This window comes from Borostomias antarcticus, assembly GCF_949987555.1.
Source record: "Borostomias antarcticus genome assembly, chromosome: 25".
Classification (NCBI taxonomy): domain Eukaryota; kingdom Metazoa; phylum Chordata; class Actinopteri; order Stomiiformes; family Stomiidae; genus Borostomias; species Borostomias antarcticus.
In genome coordinates, this window is record NC_140258.1 from 10332956 (window position 1) to 10358459 (window position 25504).

General features: G+C 48.8%; 2 protein-coding genes across 3 annotated transcripts in view; one reads left to right on the forward strand and one right to left on the reverse strand.

Moving 5' to 3' along the window:
* Window positions 1-6446, forward strand: part of LOC311325995 (stromal membrane-associated protein 1-like) — a 42259-nt gene extending 35813 nt beyond the window's left edge. For both annotated transcript variants that reach the window (XM_084458817.1, XM_084458818.1), the window contains exons 8-10: window positions 2147-2399; window positions 3663-3964; window positions 5844-6446. In XM_084458817.1, the coding sequence (XP_084314943.1) occupies window positions 2147-2399; window positions 3663-3964; window positions 5844-5981 (693 nt within the window). In that variant the 3' untranslated portion in view covers window positions 5982-6446. The remainder of the gene's footprint in view (window positions 1-2146; window positions 2400-3662; window positions 3965-5843) is intronic.
* Window positions 6447-8670: 2224 nt separating this feature from the next.
* On the reverse strand, window positions 8671-25239 carry b3gat2 (beta-1,3-glucuronyltransferase 2 (glucuronosyltransferase S); the record flags this gene model as incomplete). Its single annotated transcript, XM_084458629.1, has 4 exons — window positions 8671-8757; window positions 12014-12162; window positions 17423-17567; window positions 24709-25239. The coding sequence occupies 4 exons, from the start codon at window positions 25237-25239 to the stop codon at window positions 8671-8673; spliced, it is 912 nt and encodes a 303-aa protein (XP_084314755.1).
* Between the last annotated feature and the right edge of the window lie 265 nt (window positions 25240-25504).

A 25504-nucleotide genomic window follows, 5' to 3' on the forward strand; every position in this document is an offset into this window, starting at 1 on the left:
CCTTCTCCCTCTGTCTCCCTCCCTCTCTCTTTCCCTCCCTCTCTCTCTCTCTCTCCCCCTCCCGTTTTCCCATTGGGCAGCTTTGTGCTCTGTTAGTAAACTAGTCCAAACACACACACACACACACACAGACACACACACACACACTAACCTGCTGTCCAAAGGACACAGCTCAGTAGGATTGTCTTCTACAGATGGTGTGTCAGAGGGGGGTGCACGTGTGTTTGTGTGTGCGCGTGCGTGTGCGTGCGTTCCTGTATCGAGTGTGCATCTGATTCTATGCAAGCTGTGCGGCGCGTGTGCGGTAGGCGTGCGTCTACGCCTGGTCACATGCGTCCGTACGTGTTTTGGCGCGCGGCTGCGAGTCTCCGCCGTGGCCGCCGGTCTCTCGGAGACGACACGCCGCTGTAGAAGAGGGGAGGGATGGTGGCGTTGAGGGAGAGAGCTTCTGGAAGGAAACGCCACTTCTAATTCAGGTCTTGGTGGGGAACCAGCAGCAGGGAATGGATGTGTGAGATATAGACGCTGGAAGACAGGAGATGCCAGGAGACCGGGCCAACTGCGCGCCCGTGCATGCGCTCATGTGTGTGCTCCCTGTGTGTGTGTGTGTGTGTGTGTGTGTGTGTGTGTGTGCGTGTGTGCGTGTGCGTGTGTGTGCCCGCATGTGAGCGAACATTGAACCATATTTTCTTGCACTATAGGCAGATATCGATGTGTTATTCGCACTCTAACTCGATGCCTCGGCCTCTCTGGCACACACACACACACACACACGCATGAACACACGCGCGCGCACGTATCCACAGTACACACATGCGCGTACACCTCCCCACACGCCCTCCCTCTCCCACCCCTCCCCCCCCCTCTAGAGTAATGCTTCCGAACACACACAGCGCGTTAAAAACACCGCTCTGCCCTCGGGGCAAAGACAACACCCGCTTCTAGAACCCCGATACCCCGCTTGAACACTCCATCACGCTCCGCCTGCCATGGACCCAGTTACCGCGCGCGTGCGCCGGGAAGCGCGCGCGTCGCGAAACGCCACAAACGGCAACAGTGCCGAGAGCCGCCTCCTCTCCTCCTCCTCCTCCTCCCCTCCTCCTCCTCCTCCCCACACCTTCCCTCCCCAGTGAAAGGGAGTGCAGAGAGGCGGAGGGGCAGCACTGCCTGCTAAGCAGCCGAGTGGCATACACACAAAGCCCCCTGTGTGTGTGTGTGTGTGTGTGCGTGTGTGTGTGTGAGCCTGTGTGTGTGTGACTGTGCGCTGGGATGCGGTCACTCTGTTATCTCGAAGCGCTTCATTTCCTCTTATCTTATTCATGAATCTTCTCTTGTCCTGTCCCCTCCGCTCCTCTCTACTCCTCCTCCTCTTCAGCCAACCTCTCTGCCGACACAGGCTCAAGTCTACACACACACACACACACACACACACACACACACACACACGCCTACACACACACACACACACACACCCTTTAGCAAGTGTTGCTTTTTCTCAGCTCCATCCTTTCTCAGGTACATTAATGGTTGTGTTGATGTTTGTGTGCCTAAATGGTTTTTATCATACTGGTGTGTGTGTGTGTGTGTGTGTGTGTGTGTGTGTGTGTGTGTGTGTGTGTGTGTGTGTGTGTGTGTGTGTGTGTGTGTGGACCTCCCACCCACCCCCACAGACACACACACACACACACACACACACACACACACACACACTCAGGCTCTTGTGTCTCTTGTGTCTCTCTCTACACCAGACTAATTAATATCATCTGTCTCACTTAAGTTGACACCACCTTAAGTGTCTGTCTGTCTCTCTCTCTGTCCCTCCCTCTCTCTCTATCTCTCTCTCTCTCTCTCTCTCAGCTATCATTTAGTAGTGTCTTTTCATCCCAGGGGTCTGCTGGTCTGCGCGTGAAACTGATTGCATGTGAGCGATCGCACGTACGTTGACAAGCAAGCTTTCATGCCTCTTGCTTCACGCTAATACGAAGGTTCCAAATATTGAAATCGAGTCCCGCGACTTGAGCCTGAAGACGAGCGAATGTCATGTTTGTGTTTGTGTGTGCGCGCCTAATACATCCATGGTGCGCGCGCACACACAAACACAAACATGACATTTCTCTCCCCTCCCCCTCCCCACACACACACACAGACTGACGCCAGTAAAGCCCCAGCGGTGTCCTCGTCTGGGAGCTCGGCTCCCCCTGACCCCCAGGGAGGGCTGGACCTCTTCAGCAAGAGCAGCAGCACCATCGCCAGCAGCGGAACCAGCAGCGGAACCAGCAGCGGAACCAGCAGCGGAACCAGCAGCAAGGCCGAGGAGGGGGCTAAGAAGCCCCTGTCCAAGGACTCCATCCTCTCCCTCTACAGCAACAGCACAGTCAACCCCCCGCAGCCTGCTCAAGGTAACACGTACAGCACACACACACACACACACACAGTCCTATCTTTGTGGGGACCGCCACATAACCCCAGACCTAAACCCTAAAACTAAACATAACATTTTACCCCTCACCTAACCCTAACCCTAAACCCATAACCTTGACCCCTAACCTAACCTCAACCATAATTGTAGCTCAAACCCTAAACCCTAATCTTTGACCCTAAAATTAACCCTAAACTTGTGAGTGTTCCCACAACTCACCACATTTCATGTTTAAGTATTCTTGTGGGGACATTTGGTCCCCACAATGTATAGTAATGTTAAAGCACACACACACACCCTTTGTTCCCTTCCACATAGTTGTGCTGCAACTTTGCATATGGTGACCTTAACTCCCTACTTATCTTTACATCCTTTGTTTTTGTGCATGTGTCTGTCTTTGTCTGTGTGTGTGTGTGTGTGTGTGTGCGTGTCGTTCTGATTGTCTGTCTGCCTGTCTCTAGTCTGTTTGACTGTTTGTCTGTCTCTCATATTTGTGTTTCTGAGTCTGTGTGTGTCTCTGTTCACCTCTTTTTGTGCGTGCGTGCGTGCGTGCCTGGTATTGATACTTAGCAGTCTCAGACATGTACAGTAACGGTACCCAACCTGACTGCCCAGCCGTTAGTCTACCAGAGACACAAGAGAGACTGGCTGGGTGTCACTCACTGTCTGCAGTCCTGGGCAGCTGGTCTGTGTGAATAAGACAAGCCAGGTGTCCGAGCTCCTCTGCATGACCTCATTACATGACATTTGACATGCCTCACAGCAAGAACGTCCTGGGGGTTCGATTCCCGCCCGAGACGCCGTTAGCACTAGGGAGCAAGTTCTCGTGGGCTTTCTCTTGTGTGGATTTGGCATGTTCACAAGGGTCTCCCCCATAAAGAACCCAAAACGATGCAGAGGAACATGCAGAAGAATAGATGGCTAACCCTGTCCCTCCCTGGCGAAGACAGACAGGTGCACTTGGACTGGTCCCCGGGCGCGGCACACACACACACACACACACACACACACCTACCGTCTGCTCCCGCCTGCCGATGGGGGAAGAACAGGACGGGTTAAGAGCAGAGAAACGGGTCATCGGCGACCCTAATGCGTGTGTGTGTGTTCAAAGTGTCGCCGCCCATTGCACGTGTGTGACGGTATCCCACAAGACCAATAAACCATGTTTGTTTTTGTTTTGTTTTAGTTCATTCCAAAGTGTGTGTGTGTGTGTGTGTGTGTGTGTGCGTGTGTGTGTCTACAGTTCCAGCTGCTATCTACATGGGCCAGCCCCAGATGCAGTTCCCCGCCCAGGCCGCGTCCAACTTCCAGTCCTACCCCGGCGTGGGCGGAGCAATGCCCCCCGCTGCCACCATGATGGGCGGAGCCATGGGCCAGGGAGGAGGCGCCGTGATGGGGCAGAACTCTGGCGTGATGGTCGGCGTGGCGACGCCCAACGGCTACATGGGCATGCAGCAGGGCGTGATGGGCGGGGCCTTGCCGCCGGGGGCGGGGCCAGTTCAGTACGCCATGCCGCAGCAGCAGGCCCAGTGGAATATGAACCAGGTAAACATGCTCTGTCTCATCAGGACGCTCTCTCACACCGTAGACTGAGATAGGAACCAGGTGAACATGCTCTGTCTCATCAGGACGCTCTCTCACACCGTAGACTAAGATAGGAACCAGGAGAACATGCTCTGTCTCATCAGGACGCTCTCTCACACCGTAGACTGAGATAGGAACCAGGTGAACATGCTCTGTCTCATCAGGACGCTCTCTCTGGAGACTCAGACAGACACACACGCACATTCATGTCTGGCGTTCAGCAGCAGCTACGAGATTATCAATGGAGGTGCCAAGTATGATGCACACAGTGTCTCTCGCGCACACACACACACACACACACACACACACACACACACACACACACAAAGAGTACCATATGCTTTGGGTGTCAGTGGGGTAATCTACACAGCACATCTCCGAGGAGCCCCCCTCTCTTCTAACTCCCCTCCTCCCACAATGCGCACACACACACACACACACACACACACACACACACACACACAGACATGCGCACACCCACTTACCTTATGTGTTGGTGTGTGTGTGAGCTGCAGCGGGCCTCATCATCCTGATGACTGCGGGAGGCTAATGAGAGATCATAAATCACTATGCTTTCACTGATACTCCACACACACACACACACACACACACATACACACACACACACACACACACAGGCACCCACAGGCACTTGCACACACACTCATACGCATGCGCACACTCACACATACACACGCACACACATACCAGACACTGCCTAAGTCTGATGCAGGGGTGCAATGTGCAGAGAGAGAGAGAGGGAGAGAGAGAGAGAGAGTGTGTGAGTGTGTGAGTGAGTGAGTGAGTGAGTGTGTGTGTGTGTGTGTGTGTGCGCGTGTGTGTGTGTGTGCGCGTGCGTGTGCGTGTGCGTGTGCGTGTGTGTGTGTGTGTGAAATGTGCTGTGGGAATGCAGCGGGGCTTTAACCATGTGAACGTGGTGGGGAGTGTGTGTGTTTGTGTGTGTGAGTGTGTGGGGGGAGGTGTCTAGTGGCATTCAATTGCAAAAGAAATGGGTGGAATTATTATGCCTTTCTGGGACACACATACAGTACAGGTACACACACACACACACACACACACACTCGATGCTGCAGGGCCACCAAGGTGGATTTATAATGAATAAGGTCGAGTGAGAACGGAAAGGAGGACTTGGAGGCCGAGGAAGCAGACACGTCAGGAGAGGAGAGGGAGGAAGCAGACACGTCAGGAGAGGAGAGGGAGGAAGCAGACCACGTCAGGAGAGGAGAGGGAGGAGGCAGACACGTCAGGAGAGGAGAGGGAGGAAGCAGACACGTGAGGAGAGGAGAGGGAGGAAGCAGACACGTCAGGAGAGGAGAGGGAGGAAGCAGACACGTCAGGAGAGGAGAGGGAGGAAGCAGACACGTCAGGAGAGGAGAGGGAGGAAGCAGACACGTCAGGAGAGGAGAGGGAGGAAGCAGACACGTCAGGAGAGGAGAGGGAGGAAGCAGACACGTCAGGAGAGGAGAGGGAGGAAGCAGACACGTCAGGAGAGGAGAGGGAGGAGGCAGACACGTCAGGAGAGGAGAGGGAGGAAGCAGACACGTCAGGAGAGGAGAGGTGGTTGACAGGAGGAAGGCAGGAGGAAGGAAGTGTGAAAGCACCATGGAAGAACTGGGTAGCTTGCTTAGATATTAGATATGGAAATTGATTGAGCGTTTTAAGCAGTGCAGATCCAATCGTCTAAATATCGCTCTCTCTCTCTCTCTCTCTCTCTCTCTCTATCTCTCTCTCTCTCTCTCTCTCTCTCTATATCTCTCTCCATCGCTTTCTCTCTCTCTCTCTCTCTGTCCCTCCTTTATCTCTTTGTCTTCTCTCTCAGATGACCCAGCAAATGGCGGGCATGGCCACGGGTGGCACAGGGGCGGTGCCAGCGGGCTTCGTCCAACCAGGAGTCCCCATGGGGGGGTGGTCAGACGTTCCCTCAGGCCAGACCCTCAGCAACCAGCTGTGGAAGTAAGAGACGGAGCGACCGGGGGAACGCAGACCACCCCTCTCCCTCCTCCCCTCCAAAACACGACACTTCTTAGAGAGGGCGATCTATAGACTGCTGGGCTGCACCCCTCCTCCCCACTGCATCATTCCCTTGAAGCCCCTCCCAACTTGTTCTCTTTGATTGAGGGGTGGAGGAACAGAGCAACGGGGGGGTTGTGTGTGAAAACATACCGGCAGCTCTCCTGTCCGTGTAACCGTCAGATTTTATTTCGACTTCGAAATTGGTTTTCTTGTTGTTGTTGGGAAGAAAAAAAACATGTTGGGAGTGAAAGCTGCTGGAACAATAATATAAGGAGGGGGGGGGGCAGGTCTAGTAATATATAGCTACCAAAATCAGTAGTGAGATAGTATTTACATGGAAGGTACTGGCGATCCTGATGGTGACCCCGCCCCCCACCCTCATCCTGTGTGTACTATATACACCCCTCCCCCAACCTAACCACCTTTTTGGGCCTTGTAGCAGACTAGTACTGTATTTCTGTGTTTAGAGTCCCCCCCCCCCCCCCCCACCCCCAACCAGAGCCATCATGGAGAGTTTGGCCACTGGAGTTTCAATGCTAGAGTGTGTGTTTTTGTGTGTTTTTTTTTAATCTCTCACATCATTCCATGGTTGCCATCTTAGTCCTTCCCAGGTAGTATTGACCAATGGCAGTTCAAGGCATTTTGAAAATGTGGTTTTGACCAATGTCAAAAAAAACTCGGGTCCGCGGTGGTGTAGCAGTTTAAGCATCGGGTTCCGGTGCTGCTGCCCACTGGGGGTCAGGGTTCACGCCCTGCTTTAGCAAGATCTGAGTATGGCCAGATCCCACTGGGGAAGTGGCATATTGGGCCGCCACTCCCAAATTTCGGCGCAAGGGTCCGTGATATCCATAGACGCTGGAATAGTTAGCTACTACTGTGTTGTTTAAGCCCAACGTTGCGCATGCGCACTTCGACTGAATGCTGCGTCCCGGGGGCGCAAGTTTTAAAAGGTAATAAATGTCAAGGTATTGTTTGGACGATTCAGCTTACTTTTAGTAAATCTAATTGGAGAATTGGCACCAGACATGTTCGTAAAGGTCCAAATATCGCGATAAATATTGCTTTAAGAGACAAAATCTGGATGAAAGTCCTCAGCCTCTAGTTAAGCAAAGCGTTTGGAGACTCGTGAGTCTCAACCAATGGTCATCGACTCAACAGCAGTAGAATTGGGACCTGAGTGCATATCATGAACAGACGACTGGAATAAAATGCTAGAAGGTAACAGTATGGCACCCAGCTCTTCCAGTTGGCCAAACTCTCGTCACGTGACTCTGACCCATCATCCCCAGTCGTCCTTTGTTCCGTCGTCCGCCATCTTACTGTGGAGTTTGGTTGTGTGCAGTACAAAGAAGCACAGTTGGAGGCAAATAAACCTGGATGACCAATCGTGTTAGCAGAGGAGCCTTCTGGGAAAAAAAGTGTACTGACACTGGGAGCTAATTGGTGCTCTCCGTGGATGTGCCTGAATCAAACCCCGTGGTAGTAATGGGTTCCACATCCAATTCCTGGTCTCGTTGGCGACATCATCATTGTCTAATCCTTTTACATCTCACTGTATATACTGTAATACTGGGATATGGAATACAAAGGAGTATATAGTAGAGTATCAGGAGAAAGCAATTCACACCCACCCACACGCACACACACACACACACACACACACACACACACACACAGACATGCAGCCTAGCGCTGAGGCAGAGATTCATCCACATAGACAGGGTCCCTCTGCCATGCAATAATGAGATGCAGTAACACAAACAAATAAGAGCAGACAAACACAGACAAGGAACTTGTCCTCCAGGTTTATTTCTAATGTGTTTACATTTTCTGGTGCCTAGTACAGAGATAAACTGTTATTTCCATGCATTTAAACCGTGAATAGCCATCATTGTTGTCCAATGACTCTTTTATTGCAAGTCACTTTAAGGGTTTAGTTGTCTCTTATCTTTTCTTTCACAAGAGGGTCATTTGGAATAAAATATGTATTCCTGGAGTTTGTCCCTGTATTCCAGTGTGTAACATTCCCATTAATGTGCACGCGTGCACACACACACACACACACACCCCCACACACACACACACACACACAGAGGTCTTGTTCAGTTTCACACAGCCTTAATATGCTTTCAAATTATGTTTTTCACACACACAGACACACACACAGAGTTCTGTCCCTCATCACTGTCCCCCCCCCCCCCCCACATACAGTAGTTGAGAGAATGGCTGTGCGTTTGGGAACAGGGCTGCACCAGACCCCCAGCCGAGCCCACTGGGGTCACCCCCATGGATTATGGTCTGCGGTGGGGTGGGAGCCAATCAGCAGCAAAATGCTCATTTCCTCATGAACAGTTAGGCGAGAGTTCTGATTCATGCAATTGGTCCAAATTCCTGTCGATCAAAGGCTGATGCACGTCCAGCCAATGTTATAGCAAGATGCTATCAGTAGTGTAAACGGCTGGCAATTCACCTCCATTCATATGGTTTAGCAGTAGTGCATCCTGACAATGGCCTTGACATAATACTGTACAGTGATCAAACTGTCGGGCCAATCATCTTGAAGCTCTCGGCACACGGTCTGACCATCCAACCGGTGGTCTGGTTTGGAAGCTTTTGGCCCAATGTCCCAGTCCTTAAACCTCGATGACTACAGTGTCCAGTCGATGTTTGGGCTCGTTACCCAAGTTGACCTTCTCTGTGCGCGTGTGCCAAACCAACACCTGAGAGAGAGAGAGAGAGAGGGGGGGGGGGTGTTAGTGTTTGTGTACAGAGAGCTGGTCTGTAGGAAATGACCCCTTCTTTCTGCAGCCAACAAAAAAATGAACAAAATGGAAAAACAAATATATTCCCTCTACATTCTCACAGGATTGGTGAAAGCAAGCATTCTATGACGGTTTCTGCTAAATATGTGAATGTTCTGCAAGGATATTGCATTTTAATATAATTTGAATAGAAACAAGCACATTGGATTTAACAGGCCGATATGTCTACCTTTTAATAGCCTACAGTAACCTCGGTACTTCCTCCCCCATTTCAGACTCAGTGGGAGCACACACACAGGCATGATGAATTGCTCAGTGTGTAGCGCCAGTGGTTCACAAGCTCTGCTCAGGTGGAACGTGTCATTTCCTGCACATGGTGCTGCTAATTGGGCCGTTTTGCATATCTAACGAGCCTAATGTCGCAGCTAGTGAGGCCTTTGAAGTTGCAGTGGTGGGATTTATAGTGGTGTGTTGGGATGGTACTGCTCTGGCGCGCGTGTGTGTGTGTGTGTGTGTGTGTGTGTGTGTGTGTGTGTAAGAGAGACTACCTCATCATATCCCTCTCACAAACCCCCTCTAACACCATGTTAACAAGCGGCCGTTTTCCACCGTCTCTACTCCTCTTCTCCCTCCCTCCCTCTCTCTCTCCTCCACCCTCTCTGCTGGTTCAGGACTGAGATGTGTTATCGCCCTGTGGGGAAAGATATCATGGCTGAACGCCTGCTCTCTCCCTGCACAGCCAGGCATCGCTGGTGTGGGCGTGGGGGATGGGCCGTGTTGATTGGTAACAGGTGGTTTTTACCTCCACCCCAGTGACAGCTGGGCGAGAGGTCATGTTTTCGGTGGCGTACGTGCGTCCGTTTTCACCAAACTTGGTGGAGGGGTGTAGCATGGGCCAACTAACAACCCATTCAATTCTGGAGCGGATCCGAATCACGGGCCGGGTCCACGCGCCGCTTAAACACAGCCAGGCCGGGCCATTCACCACCATTCATTCTAGGATTATACAAAAACTACCCAACCGCTTTTCATGAAACTTGGTGGAGGGGTGTAGCATGGGCCAATTTAGAACCCATTCAATTTTGGTGCACACAGGGCCACAACATGCATTCAGGGGTGGAAGACCCCATGCCAGCACAGATGTTTGTCTGCTCTCCTCCTCTCTGGTACCCTCTCTTCATGTTTAAGGCGTGGCTTCCTAAATCTCTCTTTCGCCAGCAATTTCATCCTCCTGGATGCCACTTTCTCAATCGGCTTTGGTAGCCCCCCGTACAGATGCTTGTTGGTAACATGCTCGTTCTAGTTGACATTCTCTCTCTCTCTCTCTCTCTCTTTCTCTCTCTCTCTCTCTCTCTCTCTCTCTCTGTTTGCTCCACCCATCTCTCAGCCTCTCTTTTTTTCCTTTCCCATATCTCATTCTTGTAGTCTCTCATTCTTGTTCCTCTTTCAGTGTCTTCTGTGGTGTTCCGTCAGTGTACTTCACAAGAGCGCCCTGGTCTTACAGAAGGCATCACACAGGCTCACAACACTGCAGGCTAATCCCAACATGCACCAGATTGGTTGAAAGCACTGTGTCAAGGTTGATTCATAGATGAAAGACGTGCACCCGTTCAGGCTGGTTGTTGTGAGGAGGATGGATGGGCTTACAAGGTGTTCGCCTGTGAGCGAGGGACCATAGCAAAGCTTTTTTCTTATGCTTTTCTAACCCTAAACCAAACCTTAGCCACTCGTCAACAATGCCTAAGCCTAGTAATCCTAACCATTTGGTTTACATGCCTGCACTACCGTTGGCGGCTAATTTGTGGCCGTTCTCTGAAACGTGACTGTCCTTGGACCAATCGCTTTCTGCTTAGCGTGTTTAAGTAACACGGACGATGTCATGTCTGACTGTCAGCCTGAGAGGAGTGATATCACATTATAGGAGGAGACGGGTGGGAAGAAGGTTCTGGTAGAGAATCGTGTTTGTGTTCAACTCCCTTTGGCCTTCCTCAACACACTTAAGCTGTGTTCGTGAATCGCTCCCTATTCACTATATAGTGCACTATATAGGGCGTCAGCCATTTTGCTTGTAGTGTCCGAATTCTCCACGGAATTTGCGTTCCCTATATAGTCCACTATTTATTACCCACAATTCACCTTGATTTGCAGGGAACAGTGCATGTACCCTACATTTTCTCCGTTCCCTAGGTAGTTCACTACATGGTGAACCCTATATAGGGAATAGGGAGTGAGGGAACGAGGGAGCGATTCCGAACACAGCTTTAGCATCCAGAGGTGGATATAATGTTCAGTTGTTTCGAGAGAGAGAAAGGGGGTTCAAGCTAATGGTTCTGCACGTTCTGTTGATCCTAGCAGCAGTATTTTACCTGACTAGGGTTGATGGGTTGTCTCCCATACAAATGTTACTGATAATTGGCTGAGGAGCTGATGTCAATGCTGAGGTCACAACAGAGACTCTGGGGTAAATAAGGACTAGTCTTGTTCTCATCAGCTGAATCCCAATCTGAGTGCGCAAACCACCCTTGCGGCCCCTCGCACTTGCGGCCTGAGCACTTAATTGACGTCAGCTGGAAGGGCCAGAGGGTGCAGGGCCATGAATTAAATGGGACAGCACTTCCAGCGGCGTGCCAACGATTCCCAAGCCAGTTTAGCTCAATGCCCCTCCCACTTCGTTTTCATTGGCTGCCGCGTCCCTCCGACGCAGAGGCTGCTCTGACGCGCTCCTCAGCTTCGCTCGGCTCTGCAAATTGACGTCGGTTTTAATTTAATAAGAATTTAAAATTTATGTTAGGTGGGATATGTTTGCAGCATGTGGATTTCAAGATAAATGTGTTATCGGCAAATGTCATCATTTATGTGTGATGCACTGGGATCATGACTCGGATGCACTCAAGCACTGTGTCACATGAGACGCGGTGGACTGTGGGTATTTTCTGCTCCGCGCATGTAAGGCCACAAGGCCGCGAGTGCTCTGCACTTTCGCCTAAATGCGTGATTTGGGATTCAGCTATCGTAACAATTGTGACCACAGTAATTCCTGTTAAAGGGACAGTACACTCCAAGTTCCTTTGATGTTTTTAGATAGGATTGTCTAATTCCGATCGCTCTGCAAAATATGACATGCACCTAGATCTACACCTTGCATTCCTTTTGAGGTCTGAGTGAGTGCATGGGGTCAAAGTTCAGAGTGTGATGTAGGAAGAGTGCTCCTGACCCTGGTGCAGTTGTGGGCCCTGGGCTCCAGGTCGGCCACCGTGGTGATCTGCTTGAGGAAGTCGGACTCCTGCATGCCGGGCTGGGAGCCCCTCCGCTTGAACAGCGCCCGCGGGTTCCCCAGGACCACCTGGAGATTCACAGCAAATCCTGGGGAGGAGGAGGTGGAAGATGATGACTGCATGGTTCAGAAACCATATCGTACAGGTCTGGTACACATCACACCTCAAGCACATCATTCTCACATCCCATGTGTTGCTTTTCATCAGTCGAGCAATCTAGAGGTGTTACAACTGTTTTCCAGAGTGATACGCTCACACACAAATACTGGGGGTGAACAAAAATGAAAATTCCAGGCCAATATTCTTTATCAGACATGGAAAATAATGACATTGAAAACAAAATCCCCAACGTTTAACAGTAAGGGAGAGAATATGTCGGAAGCAACTGCATTTCAGAAATGTTCTATTATTCCAAAGCCTCTCATGCTTTTACCGACGTGATATTCTCTGTTCACAGCCAAACAATAATCGAATGGATGAAGATGAAAGTATACAGTAGTATTTTCAAGACATTATCTGACTATACCAATATGATGTCCAACATTTATTTTTTATTTGATTAAACCTTTATTTATCCAGACGAACCCATTGAGACCAAGTTCTCATTTGCGATGGTTCCCTGGTTACAACCATGCAGTATTTAAAAATCATAAAACAATACAAAAGCATACTGTACATAAATACATTTTACACATTCAAGCTGATAAACATTGTGGCAAAGTTAACCCACAGACCTCAATTTCAGATTAATTTATTGCATTTGTGAGTGCAATGAGACTAAGGCATCCAATATTACAATGTTAAGGCTTATTCCATGCTCTAGAAGCACAATAACTAAAAGCAATTTTTCTCAGTTCGGTTTTGACTCGAGGGACCTCAAGACCTAACCAACCCTGAGACCTTGTCTGGTAATGACTAGAACACCATGTTATGAGGGTTGTCAGGTAATTTGGTAGCTTTTGTAAAATTGCTTTGTAAACAGAGAGAAGAAAGTGTTGCGTTCTCCTTGTGGCCAAGGACGGCCAACCCACTGCCTTTGTTTGAAAAGTGTTGTTTGTCTCATCTTGCTAATTGCAAAGTAACTGCAGCTGAGCTCAATCAGTGGCCAATCAATCAATTTGGACAGATGTAGTTCTAGGCGGGTGTTGAGCAGGGTTGTCAACAGAAATTCAGTTTTTGAGATAAAATTTAGAAAATGTCACTACCATAATATGAACATTTTGTAATTTTCTTTTATTAACATCTGACATTTATTGACCGAGTATTTGCAGTAGCTGCATGCAGTACTGTTTACAGCGGTTGGGTGGGACAGTCGAATCCTTGCTCCGACTGTCCACACGCCGACGTGTCCTTGAGCAAGACACCTAACCCCAAATTGCTCCCAATGAGCAGGTTAGCACCTTGCATGGCAGCTGCCGCCATTGGTGTGTGAATGTGTGTGTGAATGGGTGAATGAGAGGCCATTGTAAAGCGCTTTGAGTGCCGCTAAGGTGGAAAAGCGCTATATAAGTGCAGTCTATTTACCATTTACAGTAAAACCTTTTGATGCGCTGTGGGCTCAGTTTTTGATATTTCAAAAAGCTGTGAAGAAAAACGGAGTGATGGACTTCATAATGCTACATAACACCATCTCAAAGCATTCTGGAACTTTCTGCTCAGTTGGGCCTACATTTTGGTGGTGGTTGCAAAGTGATACAGTAGCATGTATGGCTGATTTGTCATGAATTATTAATGTTTTAAACTTCAGACAGTTGCTGTAGCGCCACCATCAGGACTATTTGCCCACAATGCCAGTTGACTACTTAAAGCATAGGACTGGACCTATAGTATGTGCAAGGTTTGGTGATTTTTCATGCATGGGATGTCAGACTTTGTAGGAAGAAGATTCAGAATATTGGCAAATACAAGAGGGACCCCTAAAAATATACAGAGTGAAGAGTAACCCTAACCCTAAAACTGACCCTGTACACCTTTAGTGACCTCCAGAAAGATGGAGTGAATATAGTCAGCAACAATAACTTAAGTTATATTTGACAGCTTGCAAACCACTGGCAGGTGTTCTAGGCCAACAGAGGCTAGTCTATCTATTAAAAGTGAATGAGCTACTGTATTAAAGGCTTTGGACAGGTCAATACAGAGCAGTACAGTGCTGTCAAGAACGCAGACAATGTCATTTACAACAATCCCCAATAAGCTCACATAAAATGTCATTGCACTCTTAATAGCTTAATGGTAACTGACATTAAGAGACTGTGGAAAAGATGTGTTGTGAAAGGAAACCACATGCAAAACCAGTACATTAAATGTACCAGGATGTAAATATTGCCGTCCCTAAGACAACCACATAATATTATAGAAGGACGGAGGGAAGATGTATCTCAAAAGTATCTCAACTGGGTTATAGTGATGGCCCTCTCAATAGGACGTTTCTTTCAGGTGAAAGAAGATCACGTTTATGCAAAATATGGGACAATGAGTGTCTGTGTGTGTGTGTGTGTCTGTGTGTCTGTGTGTGTGTGATGCAGGGCAGTGTGACGATAAACTATACAGTGCTGCATGGTGTCTCATCCATTCTTGTCGTGGATAGCATCTCTGCTGTTCCCCTGGGAGCTGGTGAACCGCTGGGGCCTCTTCCAACCCTTGTTTCAAGTGAGCACACAGTCTTTTCTAGGCCGCTGCTACAGAAGCACCGTATTCACATGAGATCCCTTTACCCAGGGAGAGAGAGTGTGTGTGTGTGTGTGTGTGTGCATGCGTGTGTGCGTATGTGAGAGTGAGAGACACACACGCATTCACACACGCACACACACACACACACACACACACACACACACACACAGTCAAAGATACACACTCAACATATTAAGTTCTGTGTTTGTGTTTCCTGAATTTCGTCATATTACAAACTAACACATACGCATACGCACACACACACACACACACACACACACACCCACAAACCCCCCACTAATCTAGTCATCTGATATTTGTACGCCCTGTCGGGCTTTACTGAGCAGTGATTGATACCACAGGGAAATCACAGAAACCAAAGCACCGCAGGTAAGATGGATGGATGTGGAAGCAATTATGAGATAGAAATCTCTTTACCTGCAGCTAATCCAAGTTATATGGAGATCAGTGCCTATCTGAAATATTCCTGCCCAGGAGTGCAAACACACATCGGTTCAGACTAGTGCCCAGTTGCATACCTATCATGCCTCTGGCACAAAACCCTTCAGCACATCAGACAGGCCTGGTGTTATTAACAACATGGTGACAGCTATGTTCCCTGTGGACAATGCTGATTGATGGTTCTGTCGTGGTCGTTCACACGACAGAATCCAGTACTTTCAAAAGTATAAACAGTGCAGGTGATAGATGTATGAGTGACACTGGCATGGGGTCTTGGTTCAGTGGTAGAACGGGTCGTCCAATGATCGTAGGGTCGGCGGTTTGAATCCCGCCTCCTCCTGTCCATATGTCGAAGTGTCCTTGGGCAAAGACGCTGAACCCCAAATTGCTCCAAATGAGCAGGCTAGCACCTTGCATGGCAGCTGCCGCCATTGGTGTGTGTGTATGTGTGTGAATGGGTCAATGAGAGGCCATTGTAAAGCGCTTTGGATAACAGCACTATATAAGTGTAGTCCATATACAATCTTCTTTCCTAGGTCATACTGTATCTCTTTCCCTACGACATATCTCCTTTCCTAGGTCATAACTCCTTCACTAGCATTGGCTCAGTGCAACCTGTCACACTTTGTCACTACGTTCGTATCTTCCAAGGGGACACTGCCTTTCATGTTGGGCTCTCGAACCGCTCTTCGGGTGAAGCCTCATCTCTATTATATTTATGGGTAAGGCAGGGCAGCGCGTGCGTGAATACAAATGTATTGTATACAGTATGTGAGAAATAGATACACATGCTGGCCATTGTGTGTGTGTGTGTGACATTACACACACACACACACACACACAGGAGAATAATACTAAATCATCCCGCTGTCTCTGGCCCGTTGTGCCTCCGTAAATGAAATTGAGCAGATATGGGGACTCTGTGCTGTTAACAAAACAGCCCACATGGTTAGGCCAGCAGCAGCCCGAACACACACCGCAGCGTGTTCACAATGACGGAAAATGAGGCAAAAACACTGGATGAGATTGGACAGGAGGTTGTTAGGGAGTAGTTATTCTCACCATGCTGCAGACTTCTGGATATTGTCTTGTAATACACTGAGGGCTATGATGGCTAGCGGGTCTATATTTGAGTGTGTTGAGCAGGTGGGGTAGCGGCTGTGTGTGGTGTCTGCATGCAGCTATAAGAGGAACTGGATGATGGGGGGAGGAGGAAACGGAACGGTTGAGAGGGAGAACAGGAAGAGAGGAGAGGAAACAGGAAGAGAGGAGAGGAAACAGGAAGAGAGGAGAGGGAGAACAGGAAGAGAGGAGAGGAAACAGGAAGAGAGGAGAGGAAACAGGAAGAGAGGAGGGAGAACAGGAAGAGAGGAGAGGAAACAGGAAGAGAGGAGAGGAAACAGGAAGAGAGGAGAGGGAGAACAGGAAGAGAGGAGAGGGAGAACAGGAAGAGAGGAGAGGAAACAGGATGAGAGGAGAGAGAATAGGAAGAGAGGAGAGGTAACAGGAAGAGAGGAGAGGAAACAGGAAGAGAGGAGAGGTAGAACAGGAAGAGAGGAGAGGAAGAACAGGAAGAGAGGAGAGGGAGAACAGGAAGAGAGGAGAGGTAACAGGAAGAGAGGAGAGGAAACAGGAAGAGAGGAGAGGTAGAACAGGAAGAGATGAGAGGGAGAACAGGAAGAGAGGAGAGGTAGAACAGGAAGAGATGAGAGGAAACGGGGAGAGGAGAGGGAGAACAGGAAGAGAGGAGAGGGAGAACAGGAAGAGAGGAGAGGGAGAACAGGAAGAGAGGAGAGGTAACAGGAAGAGAGGAGCAGTCTTTTTCCTGTTGTGCATTAATTAACATACTACAACACCCAGGGGTGTGTGTGTGTGTGCGTGTGTGTGTGTGCGTGTGCGTGTGCGTGTGCGTGTGTGTGTGTGTGTGTGTGACACCATCATTTCCCTGGGGAGCAGTGTATTGGTTCTGGTAGGCAGTGCAGAGAGAGAGAAGGTTGAATTGGTGAGCATGGCAATCCACTGTACTTCAACATGCTTTGCTGTTGTTGTTGTGGTTGTTGCTGCTTGTTACATGAGACCATCTTCCATGTTGTTTGCAGTATGGAACAGTTCACACCCCCTTGTTGGGCAGCATTCCTGGTTCTAGAGATACTAGATCTGTTTACATCCATGCTCCCATCAGACATTGTGAATGTGGGTGTGGTCGGTGGTCTTACCTGCCATGTCGATAGCGAACGGGCGGTCTGGCCTCCAGCCAGTGTACCAGCCCACCACTTTACCACCGGACACCAGGGGGCGCTCATAGCGCCGCCCGCCCACTAGTCCCACGGGCCACACCGAGACACCCCGCGCCCCACGCATCTGGAGGGGAGAGGAAGGGCGGGGCGGGCACGCACACACACACACACACACACACACACACACACACATGGAGAGGAGGCAAATTCAGACTTTTGAGACACGCTCCGTTATTGTATGATCACCAAATGATTAGTGTCTTCTGCCTCAGCCAGGGTGGCACTAAATGAGACAGGGTGGTAGAACGGAATCGGTAGTTCCATTTTCACACTGAATGAATTTACACATAGCTGGGAGCGAGACAGACAGAGAGGGAGAGAGAGTTTATGTGTGTGTGTGTGTGTGTGTGTGTGTGTGTGTGTGTGTGTGTGCGTGCGTGTGTGTGTGTGTGTGTGTGTATGTCCGTCTTCAGATCTCTCTGTCATTCACAAGCCTTTGTGCATGCATGTGTGTGTGTGTGTGTGTGTCCTCTTCTTATCTCCTGTGAATCTTATTTGTGAATCTATCTCCGGTACAATCTACGTACTGTATGTGTTTGTTTTGTCTTTTTCAAGTCTGCACAACTATCACTCACCGACATCCGTTCTCCTTCCAAACACCCCAAAACAGCTTACAGCACATTTCTCTCAATGACCACGAATCACAAAAACATATTTCTTTATGAAGGGACAGTGCTGCGCTGTGTAATTCCTCACCCCAATGGACAGAGCAAGGCGTAAATATTTAATGTATGTGCTCTTCCTACCAGCCCTGAAGAAGAAGAAACTCCCTCCTCCTCCTCTTCCTCTCCCCCCCACCACTCTCTCTCTCCATCTCTTTCTCTCTTCCCCTCAGCAATGTGCACACAGCTTTGAAGCCCTCTGTGCGCTAATGCTTTGCCCCCCCCCCTCGAGCTTGCTTGCTTGCGCGACGCTAAAACCCTCCCCCCCCCCCTCATTCCTATTTCCTGCTGCCTCTTCTCCTCTCCTGGGTCATTTTTCAAAGGCTTCTCCTGCTCTGGTCTATAAAAACGCAGATGAAAAGAGAGGCTGAATGTTTGGCTCTCAGGTGTGATCATCATTTTGACTCAAGGGTAGAGTCATGGTCGGACCAGTCTTTTTAGAGGAACCAAGGAACACCATCTTGTAGCATTTCTGAAATATAGAGGCAATGTCAGCTAGCTATTTAATTGTTATTATTTACCGGTAATATGACATACGGCGTACCTCAAATTAGGCACAGAGGTGCTTTTTGATAGCTGTTGTGAGGGGATTTTCATTCCTGAATGCAACCTTTCCATAACCGTGAGACCATCCTGATCTCTCGAGCTCACATTCACTTTCATTCCGCTGATCAGTCTGGACTGCCTCCTATCTCAAACCGTTATTCTCTGATTACATTGTGACCAGGCCAATCAGGGACTGTCCTGACTGCTGTTCTGCCCACCATCTGTGGAGAGAAACTGAATGAGAGCCCGTTAGATCAGGATGGATTCATGAGACTAACATTTCCATGTCTCCAGAAAATATACTTTTAACGTTTAAATGTGTGTAATTCCTCCCCTGTAGTTGAGGAAGAATTAAGCATGGATGAAGAGTTTAATAATGTAATCCTCCCTTCTTCCTGTCATCACAGATCTGTGGGGGCTAGATTAGTGAACACAGCAAGGTCTATACCAAACTGATCACACGCTCTCTCAAAAACATTATATTAAGCTAATGTAGAAAGTGATGCATATTTATTCAGAACTATCAAAGCATTTGCCTGATGAAAAGTGTTCTACTGATTCACTTCTACTTCTTACAACATGTAGGTCAGTGGTTCGCAACCTTTCTTCCCTGGAGCCTCCTAACTTACACCTGAGGGAATCTGAATAGGCAGAGTATCTGGAGTTGAAGCTACCTTTCATCTTGCGTGTGCATCATGCTCCTAATGTGTAAAAAATAAATATGTTCAGAGGTCTAAGAATATATTACACATCTTTATATGTGTAGCACCTTTCAAAACAATGTTATAAAGTGCTTTACAATCATCTAAAAACATAATAAAACTACATGGTAGAAGTAAAAACTGTAAAAACAGTAGTAATGCCATGACAAAAGAACATCGTAAAACAGCAGAAAAATGAGAAACTATAATACAGTATAAATAAAATGATAAAAATAAGTATAAGAAATAAAAGTCTATTTTATGTCAATTGTGGGGTGAATTGACCGTGTTGATGTGTGAATTGAAATGCCATTGCCCCTAATGAACAGTATATGTCACTTTGATAGACATGTACTCCCGTCACTCCCATGAAGTGTCCCACCTGCCTCGAGGCAAACTTTGCTCCATCCTTTAGGTGGCCCAAAAATCCCAGGATGCCTAACTGCGCTCGTCTGCCTACAGCGTGAGCAGAGTGGCTTCGCACCATCAGAGATGCGTTCTTTGAGGGACCAATAGAATCGTGGAGGGAGATACATCACCTGACTGAACCAAATTAAATGACACTAGATTTAATCACTTGTGTTATTCTCAATACTTTGACCCTGTGGCAATTCCAAATGCACACTAAGAAAAGCAGACTGGGAAACGTTTGGGCACCTGAAGGTAGACATCAGCATAGCCTGCATTTACCCTGATAGCATTCTGAAATATCACTCAATGTCTCCTATATGTAAACAAAGAGGGATGCATGACAATTACATCATATATTACGTATTCTACATGTTGTTTTTTCTGTCCTGGAGAGAACGCTGTCACTGCATTATTTTCAAGCCCGGCTGGTTGGGTAGCATCTCTGCGTATGATTTTAATCAACCTTTCTCCATGTGTCATTAATATGCATGGCTAGCGCGCTGAGAGAGGGACGGGGGGGAGAGAATGAATCAAATTAGAGGAGAATGAGGAGGTTATGAAATGGCGATGCAACGATGCGTGATATGTGTGTGTGTGTGTGTGGGAGGTGGGGGCCTGAGTGGTGTGTTTGTTTTTGAGGGAGAGAGAAAGGGAGAGAGAGAGAGAGTGTGTCTGTGTGTGTGCGTGTGTGTGTGTGTGTGTGTGTGTGTGTGTGTGTGTGTGTGTGTGTGTGTGTGTGTGTGTGTTGCTCTCAAGGCATTGTGTCCCCGGTCGCTGTGGAACCAGCTGTGCATGGAGGTTGGAGGGGAGAGGCGGGAGGGCAAGGCTAGCTGGAGCTTTGGGTGGACAAAGCCAGCATTCAGAGTGCCTCGCTCACACTGGTCCTTCGTCAGTGAGGAGGAGGAGAGAGGGATGGCGGAGGAGAGGAATGGGAGAGAGGAGAGGAGAAAGGAAAGGGGAGGAGGTTAATGGAGCGCTGAGAGGCGAGGTAGAAAGAAGGACTGTAAAACAGAGGGAAATGAAATGGTAGAGAGAGAGAGAGAGAGAGAGAGAGAGAGAGAGAGAGAGAGAGAGAGAGGTGAGAGAGAGGGTGAGAGAGAGAGAGAGAAAGAGAGGGAGAGAGAGAGAGACTGAGAGAGTGAGAGTGAGAGAGAGAGAGAGAGAGAGAGCTCTGACAGCGGAGAGGAGAGGGCAAAGGGAGGGGAGGGGACCATAGCTGAGAAATCCAGAAATAAGCCAGGGAGACCAGCAGAGAGAACAGATCGCTCGCATGGAAACTGGGACTACTTTCACACCCAGCCCGTCTTCTCCTCCTCCTCTTCTCCTCCTCAGCCCTCCTCCCCCGCCCCCTTCTCCCTCCTCCACACCACCTACCTCAGCTACTTAGCAATGGACAATCCTTCTCTGTGAGAATCGTTCATTTCTGCCTCCAGTTCTCCAGTATGTAATTATGATGATTGTTGGCATGGGTTTGATGGAAATGGATTTCACATTTTCTTTTCTCTTCCCTACTCTTTCACACTCTTGAGTGTCTTCACTGGGTCTGCCTCACATATAAGCTTCTAAGTGGCATCTGAACATTTGAAACAACATGGCAAATGGAAATCATGCGCACCAGTGAAGACGTTTCACAGCTCGTCCGTTGGTTTTGTGTTCAGGCAGAGCGTGTGCTCGGGATCAACAGCTGCTCTGGGTGCTGTGTGGTTTACTCTCTCAGGCAGCTTTTCATGTATGTAGCCACGGGACAAACAGAATTTTGGAGGGGAATATAATAATAATAATAATAATACAATTTATTTTTATAGACCTTTTCAAAATGGGTTACAAAGTGCTTCACAAACAAAATAAAACATTAAAAATGCCACACAGAAACATCAAAAATACTACACAAAAACATTCTAAGAGAACAAATAATGAGCTCTAACAACAACACCATCCAGTGATGTGTCCTGAAATTATGTTCATTAAAAGTGTAAACAGCCTAAATTATTTTCCAAACACTATATGAAGGCCATAATACATGGCACGACATTAGATGAGTACCTCATTCTCAAACTCCTTGTTCTCCGTCTGGTTGTAATTTAATTATGGCTTATAATACAATACAATATCCCCTTAACTCAATTCAATGCATTGCATTACTCCTCTGTACTGTACATTTGGTCCCTGTAGACTAGGCCTGGATGTGCAGAATGAACTGACCACTATGGAGTTGCAGCAGTTGGGGTGTGTGGGGGGGTCTGACCAAGGCACAAAGCATGACTGACAGGCTGACTACGCTTTGCTGAGCATCCCGGGGCAGGGCTGTATCAGTACCGGCCGAGCTGCGGTTATCAGCCAGCACATGTCTCCCTGCTGGGGGGCAAACGGCAACCTCACCCAGAGTAGCTGGAGTAGCTGGCCGCCGGGAGAGGTGGGATAGACTAGGATTGCTCAGGGAGCATTAATGTGCAACGTTCTGTTTTCTGACACCTCCACAACAGGAGCTCTCTCTCTCCCTCTCTCTCTCCCTCTCCCTCTCCCTCTCTCTCTCTCTCCCTCTCTCTCTCCCTCTCTCTCTCTCTCCCTCTCTGTCCACCTTTCGCTCTCTCGCACACACAACGAGCTGTGCTGAGGCGTGACCCGCTTAATGCTCGAGAACAGGGAATGCATCCCATAATTCTGTCTTTATGCAAAATGTTTTCGGCTGGCTTCCCCTCACTCACAGCCAGGGCCGGACTGGCCATGTGGCGTACCGGGCAAATGCCCGGTGGGCCGGACCTACTTGTGGGCCGATCTAAAAAAAAAAAAAAAGAGCTAACGAACGGCCCATAGAGCAGGGACAGCGGCCCATTGGACCATCCTCTATAGTGACACTGGGCTGGCCCAATCATATGTAGGCCCCACCCCTCCCTCTGTTAGCTTCAGGTGTCAAGAAATCGCCCCCCCCCCCCCCCCCCCCCCCCGTCAACAAATCGCGCAGCCCCCCCCCCCCCCCCCTCAACAAAACGAAACTGAAGGTGTTCCATCTCACCGCGTCGGTTCGGCTAGTGGCCTGACTGGGGCTACATTTCCCGGCAGGAAATATTCACCCAGTCCAGCCCTGTGGGCCGGTCTGGGCCAAAAATGCCAGGGCCGATTTTTTGTCCCAGTCCAGCCCTGCTCACAGCCCATAAAAAAACAGGGAAACGGTGGAAATCACTCGCCTCGTGAGACCATCCTGATCTCGCAATCTCTCTCGCAGATCAGTATGGAAACTCTCCATAGAGATCCATTTGTGCCAGATCCGAAAACAATCTTGCCAATCAACGATGGTGACACCTAAGACATCCAATCACCAAGTATTTTTTTAAGTGCCTGCCCTTTTCCAAACAGTTTCCAATGGAGAGTTCCCAGATGGTAATACAAGCCATCTGAGGCGTCAGGCTAGGAAATCTCAGTTGTTGTAGTCGTTTCCTGAGGGTTTGCATGATTGGATGAGACCAGAAGTCCTGATACAGTCCTATCTCCATAGGCATGCCAACCCTCAGACAGGACATGAGGACTGGAGGAGCTTAACCAACTGAACTTAGTTACATTCAGCCCCCTCAACTCATTCCATAGTGACGCCGCAGGGGTCAACTCTAGATCCCAGTCTAAGGGCACTACGGTCGCAGGTGTCACTGTGTCGCTCATCACTGGACTATTGCTTCCTTCCTGGGTTCCATCTCACATCCTCAAACATGTGAACCACACCCTCACATTTGTACGTGTTCACAAGGTCATATCTATAATAGCCTACCATCTACTCTCACGGACCCAGCTCTTCTACAGACCAATCCTAGTTAATTGTCTGGGGCGGGATTCATTCATACAACTGCTTCTCTTTTAGAAAGCCCCCAAACCGGTGAGGAATAATGATCATGGCCGTCCGCTATCTGTTCAATGCAAGGTGACCGCAAGCCCAGGTTATTACTCCCTTATGACCAGCTATTACAGCAGGCAGGAGCTGTGCAATCACCAGGAGTATGTGCCAGGGACACAGACCTGCAATCAACCAAGCCATCGGTGTTTACTCAGGAGGCAAACCTATTCCAGTTTCTGGGCTAAAGCATAGACCCATCTTTCCATATCAGAACATGAACCATTGGTTAATGGGAATAGGAAAACAGGTCATATCTGGCAGCCTAGTACTACTTCATCAGAAACTTCCTTCCTTCCTCTCTCTCTCTCTCTCTCTCTCTCTCTCTTTCTCTCTATCTCTCTCTCTCTCTCTCTCTCTTTCTTTCTCTCTCTCTTTGTCTCTCTTTGTCTCCTTCACTATCTGGCTTACTCACTCACTCTCTCTCTCTCTCTCTCTCTCTCTCTCTCTCTCTCACACACACACACACACACACACACACACACACACACACACACACACACTCAGACTCAATCTCTCTGTTTCCCATTTCAGAAGCAATGGGTGGCAGAACCCTGAAGTCTATCTCTTCAAATCAACAAGAGGAAATTGGTGTGAAGAACTAAATTTAGTAGTTTACTGAGCTGTAGAACTGACTCTCACAGCAGGCGAGAACCATAGCAAACAATTGTTTTAGATGGGCTTAAGTGTGTCGATAACACACCAACTGTGTCAATACTGATCTCAAAATGAAATTGGCCATGAATAAAACCATGCCATCTAGTTGGAGGAGAGATGGATAATTATTTAGTTAAATCCAGTCCATGATTGATTTGAATAGCCTACATCCACACACACAAACACGAGAATAGAGCTGGGCTGAATGGAAATAGACACAGCAGCCAGGACAGTGGATGAGCACAGCCTAATTAAACAGCCTATTTGCATTCCGTGGATTTTCTTGGGTTAGGCTTATAAAGTTGAACTTGCTTATATGAATATGGCGGTAATTAATTGACAGGTTACCTCTTCGAACAGTTCTAGACTGTAAGTGTTGTCATCGTCAGCGAAGAACACCACTCCCGGGTCCTTCCGTGACTGATGCTGGCGCAGCCACGACAGAGCCGCGTTCCTCTGCTCGGTAGCACGGGGCATCCCGGGCCGCTTGAACCGGCGGGGCGTCAAGACGTGGAGGTGTGTGTACTGCACCCCCGACCGGGCGAGGAAGCGCCCCACCAACTCCGTGCGCGTATTCGAGTCTTCCACCACTATCCAGTGGAAGCGAGGGACCTGGCGGAAGGTGTTACCCAGTCGGGTGAGTTCTGCCTTCTGGACCGGCCGGTTGTAAGTCGGGGTGATGGCGTATATTACCGGGAGAACGGATCGGTTGCCCCCGGGTGGGCTGGTTCGGTCGTGCCGCTGATGTGCGCTTCCTGCGCGGCCGAGGGCTCGACCCCGCACTGACGTCCTTTTAGTGTCGATATCAATCATGATGATGACGATGAGAACCCAGGGCAAGAGGATGAAGAAGCGACTGAAAAAGAGGGATTTCATCATGTCGAAGTTAGGAGCTCAAAGAAATCCGACCCGAGCGCTCTCTCACTCCATCACTATCCTCCCAGCCTATCCCACGGACGTGCAGCCGGTTATCCGCAACCGTAGGACCGCAGGACCTCTTTACGCACACGGGGACAGTCTGTTTTATGCTCTCAGCACAAAAACAGTCTAGCGTAGGCTACTTTGTGCTCTCGGTATAGTCCATGATAATAATCCAATTCGTTCCCGAACGGATTATGAAAATGACCCTCTCTCCGTTTGAGAG